This window comes from Sturnira hondurensis, unplaced genomic scaffold, assembly GCF_014824575.4.
Source record: "Sturnira hondurensis isolate 20B ecotype Veracruz unplaced genomic scaffold, ASM1482457v3 Scaffold0003090, whole genome shotgun sequence".
NCBI classification, from domain to species: domain Eukaryota; kingdom Metazoa; phylum Chordata; class Mammalia; order Chiroptera; family Phyllostomidae; genus Sturnira; species Sturnira hondurensis.
This window is the reverse complement of record NW_028075721.1, coordinates 8,564,473-8,581,819: the sequence shown is the minus strand read 5'-3', so window position 1 is coordinate 8,581,819 and position 17,347 is coordinate 8,564,473. Positions and strand designations below refer to the sequence as shown.

General features: G+C 57.1%; 1 protein-coding gene across 1 annotated transcript in view; it reads right to left on the bottom strand.

The window, feature by feature from the left end:
• The window catches only part of CNGB1 (cyclic nucleotide gated channel subunit beta 1), a 59,478-nt gene that overhangs the window by 14,820 nt on the left and 27,311 nt on the right, over window positions 1-17,347 (bottom strand). Inside the window, exons 17-27 of the mRNA XM_037041625.1 lie at window positions 16,313-16,475; window positions 14,375-14,482; window positions 12,248-12,405; window positions 11,045-11,200; window positions 9,713-9,921; window positions 6,827-6,877; window positions 6,460-6,546; window positions 5,301-5,365; window positions 4,439-4,561; window positions 1,126-1,267; window positions 212-371 (exon numbers count right to left, since the gene is read on the bottom strand). Of these exons, the coding sequence (XP_036897520.1) occupies window positions 212-371; window positions 1,126-1,267; window positions 4,439-4,561; window positions 5,301-5,365; window positions 6,460-6,546; window positions 6,827-6,877; window positions 9,713-9,921; window positions 11,045-11,200; window positions 12,248-12,405; window positions 14,375-14,482; window positions 16,313-16,475 (1,422 nt within the window). The remainder of the gene's footprint in view (window positions 1-211; window positions 372-1,125; window positions 1,268-4,438; window positions 4,562-5,300; window positions 5,366-6,459; window positions 6,547-6,826; window positions 6,878-9,712; window positions 9,922-11,044; window positions 11,201-12,247; window positions 12,406-14,374; window positions 14,483-16,312; window positions 16,476-17,347) is intronic.

The window sequence follows — 17,347 nt, the reverse complement described above, 5'->3', positions numbered from 1 at the left end:
TAACATGTAATTAGCATAGTCTGATTTCAGTAAAGGTTCCATTTAGAAACTGGGAAAACTTCACTACACCTGGAAATGATTTTCAGGTAAGATTCTCCCACTTTGTAAGAATTACTGAACACACCCCATCATGGGCAGGAAAGCAGAAAGAACAGTGGCCGAGGAATTTCAGAAGCAAAGTACCAAGTCAACGAGTCAGCAAGAGTCTTACCCAGCATGCCTTGGGAGTGCCAGGTGTACTCGTACCAGGTCTTGACGCGGTTCTGCACGGACCTGGGGATCTTGTAGAAGTTCATGTACTTCACCGTGCTGTCCATGCAGCTGCGGTAGTAGGTCTGCCCCGCGGTGGCGGCCCCCACCACATCTCTCATCTGGGGGCAAAGGAGATGTCAAGCAAGCTGCTCGGTCAGAGGGGGGTGCTCACCTGGGCTTTGGGGGCCTCCGTCATGGGTTTACCTTACACAGAGCAGGGGTGAGGGAAGCTCGAGGTAGTGGGGGAGACCAGAGAGAGGGGGACCCGTGTCCATGCACAGAGAAGGTTTTGCTGGCTGGTGGAAGTTCTGCCTCCAGCAAGGACAAAGGTGGGAGTGAAGGGGCAAGGCTGCTGGCCCCTCAGTGGCCTCAGGTCCCTGGGGAATGCCTCGCCGGGCTGGGCTGACTCTGGTACAACACGGCCCCTTTGCGCCAGAGGCCACACTGGGGGAAATGTGCCCTGTGTACTTCTCAGGGCAGGGCCCCTCAAAGGTAACTCTGAGGATCGCTGATTGTCACCTCCTGTGCTGGCTGGAATATGAGCTGTGCCCCCAGCCCACTAGGAACCTCCAGGGGTTCCTCTCCAAGGGAACAACCCAAATCCTCAGCCTTCGCGGAAAGCCATTCAACTCAGCCCTCTGAGACACCCCACAGGAAGTGATGTTTCAAATGGAAGCTCCTCACAAAGAGAATGGGACTCACCCTCCCCTACCCCTGACGCAGGGAGCCCCAGAGCTCCAGGCTCCTAAGTCCAGGGCTCTTTCCCAAGCTCAGGCTAAAAGGTTCAGGTGCAGATGGGGACACTTCTGTCAGCAAGGGAGAGAGAGGCCCTGCAGACAGGTGGGTGGGAAGCCAGCCTAGTGGCCCAGCTACCTGTCCGATCATCACAGAGAAAGCAAAGACGCCTGTGAAGTAGTTGAGCAGCTGGAAGACAATCTCAAACAGCGTCTTGGGGTCGGGCAGCCCGCCAATGGTGATGAGGGTCTTCACAGCCCAGTAGTAACAGCGAATGTAACTAGGGAGGGAAGAGGAAGGAGAGCACAATCATCGCAGGCCCCATGCCACCGACCCTGGGGGCCTGGGTCTCACCGATGAGCACTGTCCGGGAAAGAAACCCTTTACAGCTTCGGTGTCTGAGATGGACAGCCTCCAGGCCCGCACAGCTCTCTGAAGGCTGCGGAGCATGGCCGCAGCTGCTGGATGGCTTGTCCTGGCTCTGCCCCAACCCTGCAGAGACAGGGGGTCATCCCCTTTTACAGATAGGTAAACGGAAGCTCCAGAAGATGGACAGGAAGAGCTGACAGGAGGACAGACCAGGCCCCTCTGACTCCTGGTGCCCGGAATCCCTCCATTTCCCTCCATATTCTGTCGATTTCCAGGCTTTTCTTGGCAATCTGGTCGCATTTGTTCATGGAAAGCCGAGCCCCATCAGAGTTGGGATATATCTCAAGGACCCCCTTTTCTGACCCTCTCCCTTGCCCACCCATTTTCCAGATAGTAAAATTGAGGCCCTGAAGGGGAAAAAGAATGTTCAATGCTCTCAAGTTCCAGAGGTAGGAATAGGGCCAGGGTGTCATCTGCTTCTCTGAGCTGTCACCCCACCATCTCTAACCCTGTGACGCACACGTGGGAACCACTGGGAAGGGGAATGGGTCCCAGGGTGGAAGGAAAGGCCAAGCCCTGAACTCGCCTGATTATCACAAAGCAGCAAGAGTCACTCATATGCTTTTCCACACCCCTACACTGTGCCGTCCCAGGGGTCACGGGGCACTCCCCTCCAGCCTTCCTGTGCCTTCCTGTCCTCCCACCAGGGCACATGGGAGCCATCCAGGGCCTGGCCCAGCTCCGGTGTCCTGTGACACCCATGCCTCCAGCGTCTCTGCTCAACTCCAAAATCTAGAATGTCACCCAGCTGGCAAGCCATCCTCTCTGAGAATGATCCCCATCGGTCCTTCCTGGGCCCCTCCCACCAGGTGTTCGCTCAGCATCCCAGTCAGAACATGAGCTCCGGGGCCAGGCTGCCTGGGCTCTGCCACCTTCTAGCTGCATAGCCTGGGCAGGTGACGACATCCCAGTCAGCCTCAGCGTCCTCCTCCCGGAGTGGGCGTGGCAGTAGAAACCACCCTTCGCAGGTGACGTTAGGACAGAATGAGGGGCTAGAGCACCTGGGCCAGGTGGGCTCTCACTAAATGTCAGCTGTCAGGGCCCTCCCTGTGGCTGGTACCTGTCATGTGCCTGCTGTGGGAACAAGACGCCCCTGTGTCCTCAAGAAGCTCACCGTCTGGTAGGGACAGGCAAGCAAATGTGTCATGAGATGGGTGGAGGGAGGGGAAAGAAGAGGTTGTTGGGAATTGCAGGAGAGGGGTCTCTGTGTCTGACCAGCTTGGAGGCCTGGGGCAGCGCTTCAGACCCCGCCCCTGCCCCCCCTTAACACCTGCTGCCTGGAAAAATCACAGGACAACATAGGCCCGTCCTGCTAAATTCCATGTCATACCAGCCCTGGTCACCAGGGGGCGCATGAAATAGCCCTTCAGGGGACTGAGCTGTTGGGCCAACAGAAGTAATGTCCACAAACCCCAGGCTTCCCCCATGCCCTTCCTGGTGGGAGGAATCTTCCTCTGGCACCCCACATCTTAGGGGACTCCCTGAAGTCCTTGTCTTCCATGCTACTGGCTCTGCAGGGACCCCTGCATGCCCCAGGCTGGGCAGAAGCCGAATGAAGGACCCAGATATGTAGGAACTTGAGTCCTCAAGCCTGGGCCACACCAGGCACTCGGCAAATGGTTGCTACTTTGGAAATAATAATAGTAATAATAAAACTTAATAATATAATCATCATCCATGGTATTAGGCTTCTAGAGGAACTGTCCTTCACTACTTGTGCTTTGGGTATGTATCGGGGTTCCCTGTACGATTTCACTTGGGAAAGTGTAGTGTTGTCAAGAAAGGCTGCCCCTCCCCCACTCAGCATCGAGGGCCCTGCAGGAAAAAATCCCAGACAGGACAGCCATCCCCAGGTCTCCCCCCTGCTGGCCACTCCTCACCAGGCCCAGCCCCAGGACGCGGGTCCTTAGCTTGCTGGGACACAGACCCCTTTGAGAACCCTGAGAAAGGCCAGTATGCCCCACACATCTCAGCTGCCCTTGCACCCCAAGCACTGGGTAGCCGATGTGGCTAGTGGCCGCAGTACTGGACAGCAAAGGTCTAGAAGGTGACGTTAGAACGCCCAGGTGAGGAAGCTGTTCGGCAACCTGGCCCTGGCTCCCTCCCCAGGTAAGTCCGCACATCCCCACCTCCTGCGACACAAGAGTGCACCCAGCTCCTTAACACCATCGTTCTGAACTCCACACCTTTCTTCAGGTTGCTCCCTCCCCCAGGGGTTCTCTGCCCCTCTCTCCCTCTACAAAGGCCAAGAACAAACGTAACCTTTCACTACTGACCGTCCCATGCCAACGCGTCAGCACCGGGCAGGTGATGTGACATTTAAGGCTCTGTGGCCACGCCTCCTGGGTTCAAATCCCAGCTCTCTAACTTAACAGCTAGGTGACCCTGGGAAGTCACTGCACATCTGTGACCTCACCCGTAAAATGGGGTGATGACAGTGCCTCTGTCACATGACTGTTGGGAGGATTAAGTGAGCGACTTTGTTAAGTGCCCAGAATAGGGCTAGTACATGGTCACTGTTCCCCAGAACCTGCTGCTGTTGTTATTGTGTTATTATTATTAGCGTGGCCACTGCCATTGCCTTCACCATCACCGTAATCACTCGATTATGTATGGCAGCTGTCTAGGTTGGCAAGGAGCTTTCACCTTACGGGCCAGCCCCTCCGAGGCCTGTGATGCCCAGGAGCTGTGCCGACGTTTCTCTGGCCTCCTTCCCTCCCCACCGAGCCCTTAGGGTGGATGGGCAGGCACCTGCGCAGTGGATGTGCCAGCTCTCCTAGACACTGGGATGCTGGACGGACCTTCCTAGCAGGTCTTGTTCATGCCCAGGCCCCTCTCTGCCTGGCATGCAGAAGGTGCTCAGGAAACGTTAGCTTCGGGGGGATCTGAAGACTTGGCTCTTCAGCCTTTCATGTCAGAGGTTCCTTGGGGTCAAGGAGGCCTCGACAATGAGCATCAGTGGGACTTCCGTATGGAGTCCTTGTGCACGGGTGACAGCCCTGTGAGGAAGGGGGTGGCTCACCTGTTTCCCACGCCGTCATAGACCCAGTGAGTAGAGCCAATGCCCTGGTAGGTGGACGCCCAGTAATACAGACATGAGTTCAGGTGCAAACTGTAGAGCAGGTAGGCAGTGGTCCTGATAACCCTACAGAAGAGGAAAGGGCACGGACATAGCAGCAGGAAGGGTGGCTGTGACATCTTGCACAGGGCTGGGGACGCAGGGAACAAGCCTGTCCTCACCTCTCCCAACGCCTGCCCCGCAGATGTGCCCCGTTGGAGCCGCACGGCCCTACCCAGTGCCTGGCAGGGCGGAAACTGCCAATGGAACGGCACTGGCTGGACTGAGCCAACCAGATGCTCTTTGGAGACTGCACTAGTCAGGGACAGTGGCACTTGAACAGCATTGTCAAGGCCGGGGACTGGAGTGGACACAGAGCTGCTTTGTACAGACAGTCCCGGGGCAGTGCGTCCATGGGGAGGGAAAGAGAAGGGACAGATGTGTGCCCAAGTGCCAGCCCATGAGAGAGGAGGGGAGGAGCCTTGTCCCCGAGCAGGGCCTGGCTGGTCTCCCGGTGCACCCTTGGACACCCTCCACGCCTGTGTGTGAGCAGCTGGGGGCGGCGGCTCGGTGCCCTGAGCTGAAACCAAACTGAGGCGCAGCTCCCTGGACAATGGTGAGCCATACACGCTGTTGACCTAGGTGCGCCCTTCTTACAATTGGGGGAAATGGGACATTCCTGCTCCTCTAAAAAACAAACATCCCCCAGTGAAGGGCCAGGAAGAGGCCTGGCTTCCGGTGGCGGGGAGACCTGCAGGGCCCGGGGAAGCGACAGAGGTAGAAGATGCCGCCTGTGTGGGTGTGTGCGCAGGCGTAGGGGTCTCACCTGTAAACGTAGGCTTTGCTGAGGATCGATTCCAGGCGGCTGTTAAACTCGAAGAAGGCCAAGTACTGGGCGGGAAAGGAAGGTGTCAGGGCAGCCCACATCCGTGGGGGGACACCTTAGACTGTACCCCACATCACCAGGACTGGGCTCTTTCTAACACCCCCACTGGGAGGGGACCAGGGAGGGGACACTTGACCCTGAGCCCTTGGAGCAATCAGGGCTGGAAATTCCATTGACTAACCCCATGGCCCCTCTCCCTCTGACAATTACAGGTAGCGAAGTCTTCAAAGTTTGCATACAACCGCAGGGGACTCCCAGCACCTCTAAATCGGACAGCTCCCTCCTGGCTGGGGGCTGGGGGCTGGGGGAAACCTTTAGGGGTACCTGTGTCCCAGGTTAAGGACACTGTTTTCAGGGTTTACTTAGAAAGAAAACAATTGCATGAAGGAACAGCATCCCTAACACTCCTCACTTGCACGCTTCAGGGCCCTTCTGCACCAATAAGCCGCTCTTCCCTGCTGAGCACCTTTGGGGACTGCGCTTTACAGGTGACAAAGGTTGGGTGGGGTGCCAACCCCTGTGCCGTCGAAACTCCATTGCAAGTTCCGACTCCCCAAAAACTTAACTGCTAATAGCCTGCTGTGACAGGAAGCCTTACTGATAACCAGTCGATTAATGTGTACTTTGCATGTTATGTGTATTCTACACTGTATTCCTACAATAAAGTAAGAAAAGAAATGTCGTTAAGCAAATCGTAAGGAAGAGAAGATATGTTTATAGCATTATATGTGTCTGTGAAAAAAACCTGCATGTCAGTGGGCTGTGCAGTTCAGACCCACGCTGTTCAAGGTTAGCCGTGTGTGCGTGCATGCATGTGTGTGTATAAAACCTTTGTATGTTTTCACATGTGAGGCATGCATAACCATCCTCCATTTACAGAGAGAAAACAGGCGCTCAGGCAAGCTCAGCAGATTGCCCAGAGCTCCCAGGCGGTACACGGCAGAGCCAGGGCCTGAACCCAGACTGGACTCTTCACTGCCAGCTCTTTCTACTCTGCCTCACTGCCTGTCCCTGGGGGACACCCCTCCCCACTCCCCAGTGCTGCTCAGGGCAGACTCAGATGCCAATGCCGGTGCAGACGGGGAGCCCCTGGCCTTACCTTCAGACAGCGGGGAAAACGCAGGAGGGGGTTCACACCGAACTTCAGATACAGGAAGTCCAGGGGCAGCAGGCACAGCAAGTCCATCTGAAACCCCAGGGGGACACCACACTGTGTAAAATGGGAAACCCCAGGGCTGCGGGGTGGCGTGAGTGGGGACCTCTACCTGCGATGGACAGAGGATCCTCCAATGCCCTGGAAGGGCCTAAAGGGCAGCAGGAGACACCCCTCCCGCAGGCCTCAGTCTGGCTGCCCGGCCAGTGCCCATCCTGGGGCAACCACGTCCTGCTGGCCCCAAAGCCCCCGGGGTCCCCAGAGACACCACTTTTCGAGAACCACGGACACTGTCATCGCCGCCAGCACACACCTTGAAGCGGGGAGACTTCAGGTAGTTATTCCGCATCTCCTTTTTGTCTGTCTGGAAGAAAAAGGAGTAGTGACCGTGAAACAGCCTGAGAGCTTAATCATCCCTGACCCTGACCCGAGCGGAGCCTCAATGGAAATCTGCAAAGACCCCCCACCTTCCCATCAGAGCTGTAGCCCCGAAGGTGAGGAGGAGCCGGAATGGGGCCGGGGGAGCCCCCAGCCCCCAGCCCCAGCCAGGAGGGAGCTGTCCAAGGTCGCCCAGCAAGATTAAGGCGAGGCCAGAGCCCATCTGCTCAGCACAGTGGTCTTCCCTGGGCCATTTGCAACCTTGTTGACCGAGGACCTGGCAATGGCTCTGATCAGATCAGCAAAGAGGTTGCCCAAGGAATGCTTTTTGTTCTAAAAGCACAACCTCAGCTTGTCTGCACACACAGAGCCGTCACTGCGGAATTTCGAAAAGACCCACACAGGGACACAGGGACTCTGCACCTGCTTCTGCCAAGTCTCCATCAGGACTTCAGTCCGCTCCCCAGTAGTGAGGCCCGCACCACCAAAGCCCAGGGTCCCAAAGTGGCCAGAGTGGTGCTCCCTCTGCAGGACCCCCGGGGAATGCCGACCGCCAGCAGTCAGCTGTGCTGAGCGCGCTACGCACCGTCTCAGTGGATCCTCGGAGCAATGCCGTGAGGTGGGGACAGTTACTGTGGACACTGGGGCTCAGAGAGGTGGCACAGCTAGTTGGGGCAGAGCTGGGGCTTGAACCAGGTCCACCTGCACTGAAGGCCACTCTCCAGACTCCTTCTCCAAGGTGGTCCAGGAGCGGCTCTGCCCACGAGCAATATCTGACTATGTCAGAGGTGTGCGACCCAGGTGGCCATGGTGCTGCAGAAGCAGGGGCAGACGTTCCCCGGATTCCCTTGTTCGTCTCTCTTGTCTTCTACACAGCATCAGGGGTGGGCCCCCAACCACCCACCCCACCTGCCTGGCACTCACTATGATGTCCCCGCCTTTGACGAACTGCAGGCGCATCTGGAACACGGTCAGGTCCAGGAAGTAGATGAGGTCGCACAGGTAGTCCATCAGCAGCCAGAGGTGGATGTTGCCCGGCGTCTGGTAGGGGAAGGCCCACCGCACAGGGATCAGCCAGCAGTTCCAGTTCCAGGCCAGCACCACGAAGAACAGCCACAGGATGTACATCAGGTCTGCAGCGGGGAGGGGCGGGTGCAGGCGGAGCCTCAGCAGGGCAGGGCTCCTGGCATCTGACCTTTCCTCTCAACAATATGCCTGACCCCACCGTAACTTGGACAGGGGTGAAACCCGCTCGGAAGTACAAATAAACCACTGTGAGCCCCTAATAAATGAAGTGCCCTGAGGAGGAGAAGGCATGGGGGCATTATTGGATAATAGACAGCCAACTCGAAACATCTCTGCTTTCATTCTCATTGAAATTTTTCCAAAAATCTGTTTCCTGCCTTAGTAAATGCACGATGGTTAAGTGATGCAGAGAAGATGGACAGATGGATGCACAGACATGTGGATGGATGGGGGGTGGATACCATAGGTCACCTGATCATCGTAGACACCCAGTGGACACTGGGGTAGGAGGTCTGTCCCTCAAACGACTGCTTGTGTGACCTCGGGAAAGTCCTTCTGTGGCACCTGCCCTGCCCTCCTCACCAAAGATGACAAAGGCAGGGAGACTCTTTGTAAACTATTAAGAGCCATGCACATGTTCAAGGTCGTTACTCCTGAGGAATATAAAGTGGGCTAAAAGGGAGGCAAGAGGGAATTCACTTTGGAATCTAGGGGTGTCCAGCCTTTCGGCATCTCTGCCCCACACCGGAAGAAGAGTTGTCTTGGGCCACACGTTAAATACACTGCGACAGGTAATCACAAAAGAATCTCATAATGATTTAAGTGAATTTACAAGTTTGTGTAGGGCCACATTCACAGCCTTCCTGGGTCATATGTGGGCTGCAGGCTGGAGGTTGGACACCCCTGCGAGGTGTTGGAAGAACTTCTTCCCGTTTCTGCCCCGAGCAGCACCTCCAGGAAGGAGTGACCAAGAGTAGAGCAGAAAGACTAGGCCAGGAGTCAGGAGTCCTAGTCTGCTGCTAACGAGTCGTGTGTTCAGGCCAGTTAACTCCTCCATGCCTTAGTTTCCTTGTCTGTAAGATGGGTATGCTCTTGTGTTCCTATTCCGGGGATTTTTGTGTTTGTCTGTTTTGGGGTCACAAACCTAGGATGTCCACAGCCTCCCGGCCCACCGCCATCAGAGCCCCTCGACTCCCCTCCCAGCCTCCCGCCCCCTCATGTTACGTGGGACTCACTGGTCAGCGGGTCGATGCTCTTGGGGAACTGGTACTTCTTCCAGGGCCGGCGTTTGAACTTGCAGCAGAGCATGTCACAGTAGTGCTCCTCCTCCACCTGCCCCGCCTCTGCGGGCTTTGTGTCGGGGGCCGGCTCCGGGGTTTTCTTGGCTGGAGCTATGGGATGACACAGGTGACCACTTATCCCAGCCCCGAGGCTCATGTGGAGGACGCAGAGTAAAGGCTCCCAATGGCAGACCCTGGAACTGGAGCTGAGGGGACCCTGCACCATCCCACAGGCTGCTACGAGCTCNTGGCACAGCTAGTTGGGGCAGAGCTGGGGCTTGAACCAGGTCCACCTGCACTGAAGGCCACTCTCCAGACTCCTTCCCCAAGGTGGTCCAGGAGCGGCTCTGCCCACGAGCAATATCTGACTATGTCAGAGGTGTGCGACCCAGGTGGCCATGGTGCTGCAGAAGCAGGGGCAGACGTTCCCCGGATTCCCTTGTTCGTCTCTCTTGTCTTCTACACAGCATCAGGGGTGGGCCCCCAACCACCCACCCCACCTGCCTGGCACTCACTATGATGTCCCCGCCTTTGACGAACTGCAGGCGCATCTGGAACACGGTCAGGTCCAGGAAGTAGATGAGGTCGCACAGGTAGTCCATCAGCAGCCAGAGGTGGATGTTGCCCGGCGTCTGGTAGGGGAAGGCCCACCGCACAGGGATCAGCCAGCAGTTCCAGTTCCAGGCCAGCACCACGAAGAACAGCCACAGGATGTACATCAGGTCTGCAGCGGGGAGGGGCGGGTGCAGGCGGAGCCTCAGCAGGGCAGGGCTCCTGGCATCTGACCTTTCCTCTCAACAATATGCCTGACCCCACCGTAACTTGGACAGGGGTGAAACCCGCTCGGAAGTACAAATAAACCACTGTGAGCCCCTAATAAATGAAGTGCCCTGAGGAGGAGAAGGCATGGGGGCATTATTGGATAATAGACAGCCAACTCGAAACATCTCTGCTTTCATTCTCATTGAAATTTTTCCAAAAATCTTTTTCCTGCCTTAGTAAATGCACGATGGTTAAGTGATGCAGAGAAGATGGACAGATGGATGCACAGACATGTGGTGGATGGGTGGATACCATAGGTCACCTGATCATCGTAAACACCCAGTGGACACTGGGGTAGGAGGTCTGTCCCTCAAACGACTGCTTGTGTGACCTCGGGAAAGTCCCTCTGTGGCACCTGCCCTGCCCTCCTCACCAAAGATGACAAAGGCAGGGAGACTCTTTGTAAACTATTAAGAACCATGCACATGTTCAAGGTCGTTACTCCCGAGGAATATAAAGTGGGCTAAAAGGGAGGCAAGAGGGAATTCACTTTGGAATCTAGGGGTGTCCAGCCTTTCAGCATCTCTGCCCCACACCGGAAGAAGAGTTGTCTTGGGCCACACGTTAAATACACTGCGACAGGTAATCACAAAAGAATCTCATAATGATTTAAGTGAATTTACAAGTTTGTGTAGGGCCACATTCACAGCCTTCCTGGGTCATATGTGGGCCGCAGGCTGGAGGTTGGACACCCCTGCGAGGTGTTGGAAGAACTTCTTCCCGTTTCTGCCCCGAGCAGCACCTCCAGGAAGGAGTGACCAAGAGTAGAGCAGAAAGACTAGGCCAGGAGTCAGGAGTCCTAGACTGCTGCTAACGAGTCGTGTGTTCAGGCCAGTTAACTCCTCCATGCCTTAGTTTCCTTGTCTGTAAGATGGGTATGCTCTTGTGTTCCTATTCCAGGGATTTTTGTGTTTGTCTGTTTTGGGGTCACAAACCTTGGATGTCCACAGCCTCCCGGCCCACCGCCGTCAGAGCCCTCGACTCCCCTCCCAGCCTCCCGCCCCCTCGTGTTACATGGGACTCACTGGTCAGCGGGTCGATGCTCTTGGGGAACTGGTACTTCTTCCAGGGCCGGCGTTTGAACTTGCAGCAGAGCATGTCACAGTAGTGCTCCTCCTCCACCTGCCCCGCCTCCGCGGGCTTTGTGTCGGGGGCCGGCTCCGGGGTTTTCTTGGCTGGAGCTATGGGATGACACAGGTGACCACTTATCCCAGCCCCGAGGCTCATGTGGAGGACGAAGAGTAAAGGCTCCCAACGGCAGACCCTAGAACTGGAGCTGAGGGGACCCTGCACCATCCCACAGGCTGCTACGAGCTCTGTGTGCAGAAACCAAGGCGCTCTCTTGGAGCACGCCCCCCCACCAGCTCCCTCTCCCACAGGGACCTGGGCGCCCAGCCACAAGCCCGCACCAGCTCCTGATCCGAAAGTGCTGCTGGGCAACCTGGATGTTTCCGCTGAGATCCTGCCTGTGTGTCCGTGTTTGGGCCCCTGTGGTTCCCTGCGGGGCCGGGAGCACCTCATACCCAGGGCTTCCACCACCCAGGGTCACAGGTCAGGGCAGCGTTGCTCTCGATTTCTCAGAGCAGCTGCTTCACCTCTCAGCCAAGACACCAGAGGGGATCACAGCCTTCCTCCGCGTCCATGGTGATGTTGTGACCTGGAACTGGCTCTTCCAGGTTCAACACGGCCATGTTTCTGGCTTTAGGATTGAGGAGTTGGGCTCTGCTAGGTTCGTGGCTGTCACCACGCATTCTAAGGCACAGTCCCCCTTTGGGAAGACCTAGGAGCCTCTGCTCCCTCCCCCCGGACAACTGGCACCTTGAAAGTAGAAACTTTTGTGTAGCCCCGTAAGAATATTGCAACGGAAGCATCTCAAAACCACGACTGCCCTATACCACCTGAGTGTAAGGCCATGAGGTGCGTCCCAAGGTGAGCTGCCTGCCTGCAGGGGTTGGGGGGAGGCAGAACGTCAATGAGGGCACTTGCCCTGTGGGGCAGGGAGCCAAGTACAACCAGATCATTGGTCAGAACTTTGACCTTCTTCCCTTTCCTGGGTAGACGGCTGAACCTGTGCACAGAGGACCCAAAAATCCAGACAGTGGGGACCAGGGCTTCTCTCAAACACTCCAGTCACTTTGGGGGACAACCTTCCCCATGAGTTGGCAGGGGACTTTTGGGATCCCACCCCACCCCTGGCAGCGGGGGACCATCCCCAGCTGTGAGCTCACAGGGCTTGGGGCTCTCCTCGTCAGAGGTGACATCCGGGTCGATGAGCTTCTCCTTCACCTTCTCCGTCCGTTCCTTGAAGAGCTTCACCAGCTCCTGGAGGCGGTCATTGATGATGGCGCTGTTCTGGCTGGCTGTGGAGGATGCCCGGTCCTGGCCACTGTGGAGACACCACCCGGGGCTGAGCGGGCTGAGTGGGAAGGGGCTCCGTGCCCCCCCGGCCCCCCGCCTCAGCAAGAGCTCAGTCCCACCCAGCCTGCAGGAGGTGAAGCCTGCCCCAGGTTCCTTTGGAAATCAGAAACATCAAACCCACTTCACTAGCGAGCAGCTCAGCCCAGGAATAACGCCCGGGGGCCCAGCTTTTACAAAATGCACCAGGCAGGCCCTGATTCAGATGGGCCGCTCTGAACAACCTTTGATTCTACCTGTGATGTGGGGGCAACACTGTTCAGGGCTGTCAGTCCCTGTGCGGGGCTCACATGAGACTGTGTCTGACACAGATCAGAGCGAGACGGGGCTGGCTGTTTAGGCTTCAGAAAGAGCTGGTGGCGAAAACACACAGTGCAGCTACGTTATACACCCTTTTAACTTGCAGGCATTTAAACTATGAACTCACAGCCAGAGAAAGAGGCAGAATGAGCAAATGAACAGACAAACAAGCGTCTGCCCGACATTCCACTGAGAGTGTGGCAAGTGCCCGGGCGAGCTGACAAGGGCACATCGGTCAGCTCCCCTTGGAGTGGCTCACCGCGTTCGCCTCGCTGGGCTGCTGTGATACCTCAGACCTGGTTTTTATCCCTATATGTCGAGGCACCAAGCTCAAGGCTACTCCTCTTGGGCTGGGCTGAGGAAGCCAGACTGGGAACAGCCAGCGTGGGGCCCGAATAAGAGATCGAACGTGGTTGTGGCGGAGACCCCAGCTGCCAGCCCACAGCGGCACCTTCCCGTGGGGAGGGGCCCCTCCAGCACAGACGCCCAGCCAGAGAACACGCTCCACAGGCCTGCATCCTCCCTGTCCAGTGGTGACCGGCGGGACCCTGGGAGCCACTGCCAGCTGGGCCCCTAAAGGACTGCATGGAGCAGAGCCTTCCAACGACCTGAAGCAGGCAACTAGTGACAGGACTATGACACTTGAGACATCTTGTTTCTTAAGCCGCTGAATCTTTGGGGTCTATTTGTTACAGCGGCTTATGCTACCTAGCTAACACGTGATAGGCTTCTAAAGTGTTTCTGACCTTTTTAAGAGTTTTCAAGGGTAATTTTTATTATTATGCCAGATTTCTGTCTTATTCTCTGTTACTAATCCCTGCCCAAATCCCCACCCTACTGCCTAAGATGTGAACCACTAGATTACTGGTAAGTTTGTGGTGGGGGGGGGTTCTACTTCTTGAACTACTCTGAAGTCCCCACAATTCTGATAAACTCCAAAAATTATGGACAGAAAAAAGCCTGGAAGAGAAGCCCAGTGACCCCTATGGCTACTTCAGGAGCTGCGGCTGGGAGGGGCCTCACCATCCACCAGGCTAAGGCCACAGAAAAACATCTCCCGCTGCCTGTCCCGCCTTGGGGTGGCTGGATGTGAAAGACTCAGGTCCCATTGCCACCGCAGCTGCCTCCAACACCATCCTACAGACCGGCTGCGGCCGAAACCTCTGGGAGCTGATAGAGGTGGAGTCGCTGAGGTCCACTGACCCAGCAGGCTGGGGTGGGCCTGGGCGTCTGCATTTCTCACCAGCTCCCCGGGTTGGGCTCCTCCTGGTCCTTTCTCTCCCTGCTGACCCTTTCAGGGGTCCAGCGTCAGGAGCTAGCCCCTGCCTGAGGCTCCCCTCAGCTTCTCCTTCACAACAGATTCCCCTGCACAGGGACACCTTCCTGTCTGATCACTGCTGGCTGTGGATGCAGCGGTACCCTGAGTCTGAGCCCATCTTTCAGATTTTGCGGAACTCCCAGGCCAGCCAGAAGCAGCATTGGCAGGAGGCTCAGCCACGCCCCACTTCTTGGAAGTCAAGGGCAGAGTCTGCCTTGTGGTGGAGGACTCTAAAAGCATCCATGGTCCTCCCCACTCCGCGCCCACCCGTCCCCACCCAGCCTTCGGACTCTCTGAGACCCCAAATGTGGCCCCTACTCACTCGTTCTCCTGCGGGGTGGAGGCCTCTGACCAGGCGATCATGGGGGCCTCAGTGGGTGACAGCACCCTGAGTTCTTCAGCCTCATCGTCTTGAGAAGGCAGCCGCTTCCTGCAGGGACACAGATGGAGAAGGGGGCTTCGGCAAGGGCAGAGGCCCTGGCAGATCCCCCAGAGCCAAATCCCGGGTGGGGGCGGGGCAGGCGAGGATGCTGCCCAGGGGCCTCACTTGCCTGCAGGGGGCAAAAGGGAGAAGGAAGGGTCGCAGCGGCTCTCAGGGCCTCAGTCATCTGTTCAGTGGCCAAGCATATGAGTGATAGTGATAGAGATACCATTGAGAGTGACTCAGTCTCTGTCTCAGGTTTCTGAGCCAGCGTCCTGCCCTGCCTCTTACCAGTGTGTAACCTTTGCAAGTTATTTACGCTCTCTGAGCCGCCTCAGTTTTCCCTTCTGTGAAATGGGGCCAAATCTACCCAACTCCATGAGACACTTACCTCTCAGTTAGGCCTCAGCTTAAACATTCTCCCCCTTTCCCCTTCCAGGTCCAAAGTTGCTGCCCTACCTCCCATACCCCCCTTTCTCTGTGGCCCCACCCTCTCAGCTGCTGTGAAGTCTGGGGGCCCCCACTATATCTGGCTAACTCCTCTGGAGGCTCAGCACCCCCTCCCTTTGCAGATGTCTCCAGCTGGGAAAGTTAGCGTCACAGCGTCCAGTTCTAGTTTATAAGGTGACCTGGGACAGGCCCTTTCCCACCTGGAGCTCCAGGTGACTTATCTGAAGGACAAAGACTAAATTTTCGCCCATCACCCAGGCCAAGTCCTCCACCAGGCACTGCACGTGGGCCTCTGGGGTCCCGGCCAACGGCATCCAGGTATGATGCCACCTGAGACTCTTCCATCCTCAACCCTGTGCCTCTGGATTCTACCAGCAGGGCCTCTGCAGGGACACACTAGGAGGGCTCTGAAACTGTCCTGCTGCCTTCTGCCAACTCGCCTCACATGGCAAAACTCATGAATGACCACATTCACACTCTAATTAAAGGCTGAGAAGGCCGAGGCCGAAGTCCTACAGGGGGACCCACACTCAGCCCTCCAGCAGGCAGCCGGGCGCCCTCTCCTGGAGAGCACTGGCAACGCCCCTTTAGCTTCACTCTAGTCAGTCACCAGGCACTGCCCCGCCCTTCACCGTTTGCCCACAGCTCCCCGCAGGACCTGTCTCGGTAAGCTGGCTCGGGCTATCCAAAACCAGCTCCAAGCACGCAGCCGCACATCCACCTCAAGATGCTTAGAAACATCTGCAACCTTGACCAGGAACCCCACACATGAGCAAGGAGCCCACAGACTGAGAGCAGAAGGCCTGGGAGTTCCTAGCGCCTTTACGGACAATGGAAGGAGGAGGGGCTGGATGGCCAGTCTGGCACACGGAGCTGGAGGAACATCGCGGAGCCATCATAAATGAGTGCTAAGGAGCCAGGCTAGCAGAATGGAAAGGGGATCAGCAAACAAAACTAATCCAAACCACTCCTTCGATTAAAAGCCCAGAAAGGCACGGGCCTATAAACAAGGTGTGGAAGAGAAAACAAAACTAAAACACCATCTAGTGTGGTGGGGTTACGGATGATTATTTTTCTGGTGCTCTTTGGTGTTTCCATGGCATTATTTCGTAACAAAATGGGGGCTGCAATTCAGCCTTGTCACATTCGGTACCGCTTCTTACACACAGCTGAGGGTGGGTGGGTCAGGGCTTCCCTGGTGAGTTTGTTGTCAAGCCCCATGCCGGGAATTGGGGGAACCGAGAAAGGAGGGCCCAACGCCAGTCCCAACACCAACTCGCTGAGTGACCTGGGGCCAATTGTCTCCCTCTCTGACCTCAGTCTCCTCATTTGCTTAATGGACAGGTGGCACCGTGCTGTGAAAAGCCCAAGAGAAGCAAGAAAAGCGACCTGCGGGTCCCCGCGGCCGACCCGGGGACTGTGAGGGTGTCGGATTTGGCAGGAGAAGGTGGCGGCAGCTCTGGTGAGGGCGGCTTGTCCTCCTCGATGAGGGGGTGGCGGTCAGCATCCGTGTCTTCCACCTGCACTTCAGGGTGCTCTTTCGTGGCAGGCACTTGGAGAGAGGAAGCAGGGGACAGTCAGAGGGAGGGAGAGAAGACCAGGGGCCCCACTGTGTCCTTCAGGGAAGCCACGGGAAGCAGGCTTGAAGCAGCACTAACAGCCACCTCCCAGTGGGACCCGCGGCAGGGGGGTGCGCTCCGTGCAGGACATGCAAGAGAGCAGATCCCAGGGCCCTCCAAGGGCCATGCGACCCCAGACACCAGTCCAGGGCCCACAGAAGAAGCCACGAACCACGGGAGTCTCAGGAGCTCCCAGACACAGCCTGCGTGAGGCCCAGGTGTCCAAAGCCCCACCTGCATTCCCTGGGCCTGGGGAAGCACCAAGGACCCCGGGGTTGGGGGGAGGGGGATCAGCACTCAGAGAAAGCGTGGGGAACCTGGGGGTGCCCAAGTCCTAGGGCCAAGCCTAGCACAGCCTGGCTCAGTTGCTTCCCTTCTCTGGGCCTCAGTTTCCCCAACCTGAGGTGGGGGTGATGGTGCCTTCCCAGGCCCGGGCCGGCGGGGGGCGGGGCACATGGCCCCATTCTCTTAAAGGGCTTCAAAGGGAGACTTCTGGAAGTTTCCTCCAGTCAGGGGTAACTGCCTGTCTTTGTCGTGAGTATTGGTCCTCTTTGGGTGCCTGTTTGGTATTTCTTTGTTTTTGTACATGCCGGGAGCCCCCCAAACCCATCAACCAAACCCCTCTCCTGAGGCCTGAGAGGCCTGGTGCCGAGTCCCACGTCCCAAGAATCTGGCCCTCCCCCTGGAGCCTGGGTGTGGCGCTGTTCCCCACCCCTGGGACTTGGGACCAGGTCTGCTCCAAGGCGGAGCTCAGAGGACGCCGAGGGGTGGAGGGGGTGCCCCCACACCCCAGCGCACCTGGGCA